This window comes from Podarcis raffonei, chromosome 3 (genome assembly GCF_027172205.1).
Source record: "Podarcis raffonei isolate rPodRaf1 chromosome 3, rPodRaf1.pri, whole genome shotgun sequence".
Classification (NCBI taxonomy): Eukaryota; Metazoa; Chordata; class Lepidosauria; order Squamata; family Lacertidae; genus Podarcis; species Podarcis raffonei.
This window is the reverse complement of record NC_070604.1, coordinates 59,085,728-59,095,096: the sequence shown is the minus strand read 5'-3', so window position 1 is coordinate 59,095,096 and position 9,369 is coordinate 59,085,728. Positions and strand designations below refer to the sequence as shown.

The 9,369-nt window shown below is 43.6% G+C and overlaps 1 protein-coding gene across 1 annotated transcript; it reads right to left on the bottom strand.

Moving 5' to 3' along the window:
* Window positions 1-919: 919 nt before the first annotated feature.
* CENPW (centromere protein W) lies at window positions 920-5,417 on the bottom strand. The gene is made up of 3 exons (XM_053381848.1): window positions 5,183-5,417; window positions 4,039-4,152; window positions 920-1,565 (listed from the first exon to the last, which is right to left on the bottom strand). The coding sequence occupies exons 1-3, from the start codon at window positions 5,270-5,272 to the stop codon at window positions 1,539-1,541; spliced, it is 231 nt and encodes a 76-aa protein (XP_053237823.1). The 5' UTR covers window positions 5,273-5,417; the 3' UTR covers window positions 920-1,538.
* Window positions 5,418-9,369: the final 3,952 nt, after the last annotated feature.

Below are 9,369 nucleotides of genomic sequence, written 5' to 3'. Positions count from 1 at the left end.
TGAAACCCTTAATTGCCCCACATCTGTCAGCAATAAAAACTTGGGACACATCATGACTGCCAGTAGCATAATGCAAAATGCTAATTCTAGAAAAAGAACATATTTAATAAAATAGAAGCCTGCACATGAAGAAAAATAAATGGGACACTTAACTCTATCCCCATCTTATGGTTACAAAAGGAACATTCACTGAGGCAAGAAATTTCCAAAAGATGCAATGTCTATGTCACAGTTTATTTCACTCAAACAGAAACACTAAGCACTAATACACAAAAAGAATAATTTTAAAACTCTGCTTTCACTAAGGCAATGCAAAAAAAAAAAGCTTTCGTATATTCCCTATTCAATTAAAAGAGACTTAACAATGTACTTAATCATATTTCTAAGTAGCATACATGAAACAACCCACAAGTTTTGCAAGTGAATGGCTTTCATTTTGCAAAACACTGGTAATAAGTGGGAGTTTTAAATGTTTGCAATTTTTCTATCCCTTTGAAGGATTTATACTTAGTAGTTTAGACTTGCATTCCAAATATGAATGACGAGACCGAAAGTAGAAGCCTGTGGTTGGTATTCTTGGGTACAGTTAGCTGTGGAAAGGAAAGATACAGGCATAGGGACCAAGGCTTCCAGTTACACTTTTTCTATCTTTCCTGTAAAAAAAAGAGAGATGACAGACTTGCTACTTCTTCCAAAAATGAATACAGGAGGGTGAGGGGAACACTTCAGGGTTTTCCATTCCTTTAGCCATCTCCAACACCAGGAGCCATTTCAGTAAAGGAAGAGAAAGAATATATCAGTGTCTGTCCTTTCCTAGGAACTGCTGCTGCAACCGGCCCAAACAGGATTTACCATGTCTAAAACACCTCTCCTTTTACTCTGTTATACAGTGAAAAGCATGTGAAATGAACAAGTGAGGGAAGTCATGCAGAGCTTTATTGCTATAAATCGTTCTGAAACATTTGTTTTCATATTCTGTTTACAAACTGTTTTGTAAATGTTCTGCTTCCCAGGTTGAATCCCCTACATCAAACATTTGCTTAACCGTAATATTTTATTTGCGATGTTACTTAAAATAATCTCAAAAACCAAAAAGGTTTATAAACAAGTGAAAAGATGCATATTTACTGCAACCCTGTTGATAAATATTCATTCAGAGAAGGAAAGAGAAATATTTTGTTTTTCTAGAAGTAACTTTATATAGAGAATTAAAAGTGGCTTCTAACATTTGCCATAGTCTCATAGAAGGCATCTTGCTTAATCATCATAAACAAGTAAACACATTACAAGGTTAAAACTTGCATTAGTCTATTGTATTAATTATACACATCAGTTTTATTACATTGCCCTAATTAAAAAGTAAGTAGCGAGCTCCTGCAAATAACAATGGCATCAGCTTTGACTATCTATCTACTGAAAAATATGAAAAAATATGAATATGAAAAACAGAAATACAAAATTCAGATATTTTAACCTCAGCACATGTACAACAGTAATTACGCAGAATCAATCAGGGGATGAAGGAATACTTCTTGACTTTAGCCTCTGCTCTTCTTTAAAACAATCTGAGGGGGGAACAAAATACAGTACCTTCAGATATATAAAGCTGTTATTTCAAATAAAGGTAGACCAATACTTAACATGAGATGCATTAGATCAAAGGGCTTTTTTTAAAAAAAATAGGAATATCACATTTTTCTAAACTGCTACAAAGTCAACTTAACTGATTTGCATCAATAAACTAAATGGTTGATAGGGCTTCCCTATGATGACACCCTGTCTAAAATTCCCTTTTGGGGAAGAGCACTTAATGAGCCTCCTTGTGAGTTTTCATCTGCCATCAGCAAAGTTGATCCCCTCTCCGCTGCCTGCAAATCTTCCCTGCCCCGAAACAAAAAAGAAGGGGTGGGTACACAACTAGAAAAATTAAATGATCTTACTACAGCTGCTGTAAGCCAGAGTTTTGTCTGTCAGAATCAGAGGCAGCCCGTGTTCTCTGCTTTGTTCCTTTTCTTAACATGGTGCATATTTCAGCTAGGACGGCTATAACTTTGCATATGCATACATAGATGAGGGTTTTTCAAGACTTTTTCACAGTATTATTCAATGACTTGGGAGCAATTCAATCAAAATTATATGTTGCACAACCGCCCAATAGATTCTGAAAACTTCAACTTTATAAAACAAGCTCTCTGAAAAAGACACAAACAGCAATAATAATATATATAAGCCTCCCAAGACATGGTCAGGCTAACCCTTCTCCTATGACAAGAGCAAAGTGACTTATTCAGAAGGTCAGTGGACAGAGCTTTTGCTCTCCTGCTCAGGCGGTCACTGGAAATCTTTCAGCAGGTAAAATAGCATTGTGTCACACCCTTTCAGGAGGTTTTTCTTGAAATACAAATAGCAGCTTCAGAGATCATGCAAGTAGCAGCTTTTTGTCAGGAACTCCTCCCACAGTCCTGAGGCTGTAGACATTTTTACCTTTCCGGAGATGTGCAGCTGGTAGTCCTCACTAGAAGCTATCTAGTACTGCTAACAATTTAAAAATTAGCCTGGAGAGTGAAACTTAGAAGTCTGAAGCAGAGAAAGCCTTCAGTCTGTGCTGCTAGCTGCCTCATGCCTATGTCCTTGCAAAGTAACTCAATTTGCAGGAACCTGCACCCTTCTAATGCTCCAGGCACTGCCACTGCAAAGGACAGAGCCTGGCGGCTGCTGCCTATTCTTGCTTCTTTAGCATCTCCTTCCTTTCCAGCCTAGCCATATATCCCATCAGCAGTATTCTTATCTCCAATTTATCAGAGATAGGGTTGTCACATAATCTTCACTCAGCACCAGCTTGTGCTGTGCAATAGAGAAAGCTACATCATGACAACATCCAAGGTAGCTTGACACTGGAGCACCACTATAGCTGGTTATCAGGTTGGTCTGCGTACACTCCAGCTTATGCATGCAGAGTCCTTTCCTCCAACTAGTGAGTAATTACAACCAGCCAACCACAGATCTTAAAAGACTGTGGCCAAGGGCTTCCAAACCAGAAGGTATTTCAAGGCTGTCTGGGTAGAAATTAAGCAAAACGTCTTGGGAATGGAGAGAAAAACTGTTGAAAAATACAGTATACCAATAAAGATCCCCTCTTTTACTAGTATGCTTACTCCCTCTTAGCAGACTCCTTGAAAATCTGTCTGGCTCTTAAGTTCTGTTAAAAGAAATCCCCCCTCCCTTCACTGTATAATAAGGCACTTTGTACTTTTATGTACAACTTTGAGAAAAGAATATGTGTTAACTTAAAAAATAGTCAGTACAGTCCGATGTGTAATGACAGCCTCAGCTCGTCTAGAGAAACTCATAACTATCTCTCCTCTCTAATAATAAAAGTTTATGATGTGAATATTTAAAGTTATGAGTAATAATAATATGTATGCTCCTTCTGGGGTACTTTGTCCACCTTTGGTCCCCACCCTGCACTCAGCTCTCAACTGTGACTCCTAGAAGCTGTCAGCATGTGACAGCAGCCACACCCCAGGAACAGCTTCAAATGGCCGGTTGAACCAGATGAGGGTAGCTGATGGGTCTCAAACTCTCAGTAAGTGAGGGAATTCCCCTCCATGAGAAGACAGACTCTGGTAGATTGAGCAGACAAGACTACTCATGGTTCCAAAGGTCAAGAAGGCAGTTTCTGCATGTTTTGTAGAAGGAAGCGAGGGACAGATGGGGCTTGTCAACCTGGGAAGGTAGCCCATCTATGAGAAGGAAAACTCTGAACCTAAACCTCCCCTGCCTTGTGGAATATCTTAAGGAGAAGAAAAGGCTAAGGAGTAAACCCTACACAAATCCAGAGTGGAGTCCCTAAGACAGTTGGATGACACCTTGTAAGCCTCCTTCTGGCAGCTAATGCAGCCAAGCTGGTACCAAACATATTGCTCTGCTTTCCATTTGATTAAATCAGTATTGATATTTAGTATTAATGTGTGAGGTGTTTACAGTGTTTAAATACTTAGATTCAATAAAGAATTTCAGCTGTTAAACTGCAATTACCTTTGCTGAAGAGCGAACATGTCGAGATTTAATAGTTTTGCTCTTTTCCGCAATAGCATTGGTCCTGGTTTCTACAGCTAGTCGATGGAGAAACAGTAAGACATTCAAATGTACCTTTAAAAGAAGAGTGCAGTGTTATTTCCAAAGAAATGCTTAAAAGCCACTACCTGTTGATTAATGAAGCACTCCACACAAACTAATGTTCCTTAAATCTTACACTAAGGATGCAAATATATTACTTGACTTCTGTGCTGTCAACATCCTCATAGCACACTCACACTGAAAACGTGATGGCTGTTTCACACAACTTTTGAAAAACTGGTGTCGGCTGGTTGCTGCAAACAGGGGAGTGGAGGAAATAACGAAGAAAGGTAGATAATACTACCACAGTGGTACTTCGGGTTAAGAACTTAATTCGTTCCGGAGGTCTGTTCTTAACCTGAAACCGTGCTTAACCTGAAGCACCACTTTAGCTAATGGGGCCTCCCACTGCCGCCACAACCATGTAATTTCTGTTCTCATGCTGAAGCAAAGTTCTTAACCCGAGGTACTATTTCTGGGTTAGCGGAGTCTGTAACCTGAAGCGTATGTAACCTGAAGCATACATAACCCGATGTACCACTGTACTGTACAATTCATGGGCGTGAGTTCTAAAACCTTGGCCAAACAGCTTGGGTGGCACCCTAAACACCCCTTCCTGAGCCACGGGGGGTTGGACTAGATGACCCTTGGCGTCCCTTCCAACTCTTACAATTTTATGACTCTATCTCCGATGGCACGTCACAGCACTAGCGAAAGCGCCATCACATACGGCGACGGGTGGGAGCACCCGACACGAAATCCGCAACACCAGCTGCGGATAACCGGAGTCCCCTAGACACACCCGCTTCCTTTCACGGGGCGCCGGGATCTGCCAAGGCCTGTCCCTGATCCTGGAGAGCGACCGGCGAGGCGCTAAGGACCCTTCAGGTATAAGCAAGCTAGTGGGCGGCGTGGGGGTGGGGAAGGCGGGCAAGCGGTTTGGGCAAGCGCCTGGGGAGGCTTTCCTGGGAGTATCCGACCGACCTGCGTCGGAGACAGGCCACTGGGCTTCTTGCGGCCTCCCCTTCCCCACACACCGCCTTCGCTCCCCGTCCCCCCTCACCAGCAGGTCGGTGTTGGCGCGCATGCGCAAGTGCGGCTTGTGCTTGCTCAGCAGCTTCTTCACGGTGCTCCGCGGAACGGTGTTCTTCATCCCGGCGGCGGCGGCTCCCTCTCTTTCCTCTCAAGCAGAGCGGCCTTCCTGCTCCAGCCGCGCCTATGCCCGAGGAGTTTCGAATCTGCCGCCGCGCGCAGGGTGACGTCACGGCCGCCGCCGAGCCAATCCGCCTGCACGGCCCCGCCTCCCTTCTTCTCGCTCCCCTCACGAGAGGAAGCGCCTCCCTCGCGCGCGGCGGATGCAGCCCGAGCAGAGTCCCCTCTCGCTTAGGATCGGCGTCCCGAGACCACGCCCCCTGCTCCCCCCCTCCCCAGCGCAACGCTGTTAGAAGATTCGTGTAAGGGCTTGGTGACTTGGCCTGCCCTTTGGAGACGGCGTATATTTGTCTGTGGACAGATATATGCCGTAATAGATTTAAGGGAACCCCTCGCACGGGGCACTTTTTCTCCGCTTGCTTGTGGACTTGACTCACCTACCTCACAGTTGGGGGGATTATATGAGCACCGGGTGCGCTGGCGGGAAGAACTGCGCACACCACCTTGAAGAAAAAGCTGAGATATAAATGCAAAGTGCTCTTGATCAGTGTCAGATTTACGTATAAGCTAAACAAGCTATAGCTTAGGGCCCCACACTCTTGGGGGCCCCAAAAAAATTTAAAGATAAAAAACCTGGATGTACATTTCCAAAATATAAGATAAAAAACAAATAAAATGGCTTTAGATACCTATTAGGTCCATAAATGACCATATAGCATATACACAACACAAAAACAGCAACAATTTGTTGTTGACAAAGGACACCTGGACATATAAAGGGCCCCATTACCTTCAGTAGCTTAGGGCCTTATCAAACCTAAATCTGGCCCTGCTGTCTTGTCATCAGGATTACACTTGCTGCTTTACAGCTCTTAATATGGGTGCTTCCGCTAGGCGGGAATCCTGTAACTTGGGGATCGTAAGTCTGCAAACCTTCCAGATGTTGGTGGTCGCAGCCAATGGTCACGTCTGATCAGAGTTGGGAGTCCAGTAACAGAGAACTGCCTCATACAGAGCTGGATTATTACTCCACCTAGCACAATACTATCTTCACTGACTGACAGCAGCTGCCTCAGGTTTTAGGCAGGGTCCTCTCCCAAAGCTACATCGAAGAACAGAACCTGAGACCTTTTGCATGTGAATTGTGCTCTTCCACATCCACAGCATGTCTTTCCCTGTCTTAAGGTGGTGCAATGGGTCAGTGCATCTGGCTGTTAATCAAAAGGCTGGTGGTTTGAGCCTACCCAGGGACGGCTGTGGGCAGGATTCCTGCATTGCAGGGACTAGACAACTCGGGGACCCTTTCCAACTCTACAATTCTGTTATTCTATCTGTAAGGCCACAGGTTCCCCATCACTCCTATACATACTTACCTGCAAGTAACTTTTACTTTTGATAGGCATGCATAGGGTTTTATTGACTAATATGCAACAAACACAATTTTACTTTTTAAAAAAAGTATTTTAAGCCACTTTTTACAGCTGCACGCTCACAAGGTGACAATATTATAATGTGCTTTTTCGAAGGCAGCAAAAACATGTATTGATAGGTTTGCGTCAGTACAATCCTATACATATCTGCTCAGAAGTCACACTGTAAGATTGCAGCCTAAAATCAAAGGATATGGCTTCTGGAATAAATACTGAAACAAGTAAATATGTCTTGCATGTAATTAAACGAAAAGTGCCACCAGAACCACATAATCATAGCTTAAGCGAGTGGTTTTCAACCAGTGTGCCGTGGCACCCTGGGGTGCCTTCAGTGATGGTCAGGGGTGCCTTAGGCAACTCTGGCCTCTGTCCCTCTTTTCTTCCCTCCCTCCTCTGATGCCTTCTCGTATCTCTGCCTCCCAAAGGTTTGCCCAGCTGTTTGTTGCAGCAGCCCTGGCTACAAGCTCCCCAGGCGAGTAGTGCCTCTGGGGCTGGCCAGGGGGTGCTGGTTGCCAGGAACTGAGGTGGCCTTGAAGTAAGCAAGCAAGCAGGAAAGGGAGCCCAGCCCTTGCTGTTGGGAATGGACAGACAAGTCCCAGGCCCCTGTGGACAATGTGAAGAGGCACCTTTCTCTGGGGCAGGAGGAACAGCGGCTGCCTGCAGGACTCCCACGGAGAGGGGAGAGGAGGCTGAGGGAACACTCCACAAGAGAGTTCGAAAAAGGGTGAGAGGCTGCCAGCTCTGCAGGCAAGGGGTGACATAACTGGGCTCCTGAGCCCCACAGGGGTGCCACAGAAAGAATGTAGTTGGTCAAGGGAGTCATGGAGACAAAAACCTCTGGCTTAAGCTGATTTTAGGATACAAGTATAGAAGCTGCTGGTGAACTGAAGGTTGCTGGGTTTATCTCTTTTGTGAGGGCTGTTCTGTGCAAATTAGCTAGCAGTTTCTTGGGTTTTTTGTTGCTAGCAGCTCTGCTGGCAGCTTCCCCAGTGCCTGGGAGCTTGGCCAGGGGCTCTTGCTTGCTGGCTTACAGCAGGCCTGTGGAAGAACCACAGACAAATCCCAGCAGCAGATTTTTGTCTGGGAGTTTCAGAGCAGTAGGGCCTGATTGTTATTGCACTGATTTTGCTGGAATCTTTTTTAAAATTCTAGGGGGAACAGTGCTGCCTCTCTCTGCATATTTCTTCATCCATTGGGGGAAGCAATTTTGCTAATGGATGCCTATCGGCACACCAGGGCTTGGTGCTGCTGTGGAAAAGTATAGTCCTATGGGCTGTTGTTACATAGTCCTATGGGCTGTTGTTGGTGGAGGTTCTTGTGGTCTTGTACCTTCCCCATATATTGTTTGTGTTGTTGCCTTATCAATGCAGGAATGTTCTTTGGAACCATGGAAGTCATTAGACCAAATCTTGGCCACATTGTTTTCAAATCTACACTATGTGGGTTCTTAAGTGGGTGTCAGGTTTTGGTAGCCAATCCATGAGAGTGTTTTAAAAAAAAATAAAAAAAACTGAAAGATGTCTCACCTGTCTATTAAAATATACTTTCTACTAAGCAGAATCACACAGGCTGTATAAAGCATCTGCTGGCTTTAAATTTGCTCCTGAAGCAATGCAGTAAAACACACGTTTGCCACACAGTTATGTTGCTAGATTCTTGCAAAGCTGAAGTTGTCCGTGTTAATTAACATGCAAACAAGCTCTAGCCAGAAGCTTTGCTTTGATCTAACAGCTTGGTACTTGAAAGGTTTATATTCCTCTTCTTAAAGATTATCTTCTTGTTGTTTTACAAAACCACAAAGAAGTAAACATTTGATAGCACTTAAGATTAAATGAACCAGCGGAAAGCAAATAAACAGAAGATCAATTAATTTTCTAAGGGGAGAGCAATGAGGCGCCCTCTTGTAACTTTTCACTCTGTCTTGAGAAAATAGAAGTTCCAAGATCATACTTTCCAAACTTAGGTTCTAATCATTCTATTTGATTTTTGTACTATCTGTGCAGTCCTAGCCTCCTCCCTCACTTGAGTATCAGAATAGAGAGACTGTGTCACGCACTTATCCAACAAGTTGCCTGCATGAAAAGCGTGAGTAGGCTTGCCATATGCTCTACTTACTTTTTCTAAATTGCTTGCCATAAAAGGCATTTAATGTATCTCTCTTTGGCGGGGTTGGTTATGGCCTATGGACACCACATTGCCTATATTTTAGTTCTTACATGTGTGAAGCCCAGCCCATTTGGATCTTTACAGGGAACATTACTGCTGACAATCTGGAAGACATTGTTACATATTTGGTAATCTGAAATGCATATCCACATTTCATGCTCAGTGAATACATGTTTGGTGCTTCTATTGGCCATAAAGTAAGTGTAAAATGAGTTGTTGGTGCTAATCCAGTTTTAATAGTTGATGAAAGATCTTGGAAGTCTGTCCTGAACAATAACCCCAAAGCCTTAAGGCCCTTCGATGTTTTTCAGTGATGAAAAGATGTCTCTCCCAAACAGTACAGAACAATCCAGCAAAATTCAGTTCTAGGAAGATACAGGTGATAGGTTTGATTATACCAGTTTCATAATTAAGTGGTGCATAGCCCAGTTTTCCTTTTCCTTTTTTGTTTGTTTTTTGTTTTTGTTTTGCATGAAGAATAATGTATGTGTAGCTGTGGATC

Coding starts and splice junctions, on each gene's coding strand:
- CENPW (XM_053381848.1), bottom strand. CDS start 5,272: ATGAAGAACACCGTTCCGCGGAGCACCGTGAAGAAGCTGCTGAGCAAG. Junction 4,153..5,182: donor GCGCCAACACCGACCTGCTG/GTGAGGGGGGAC, acceptor CTTCTTTTAAAG/GTACATTTGAATGTCTTACT. Junction 1,566..4,038: donor ATGTTCGCTCTTCAGCAAAG/GTAATTGCAGTT, acceptor TTCCCCCCTCAG/ATTGTTTTAAAGAAGAGCAG.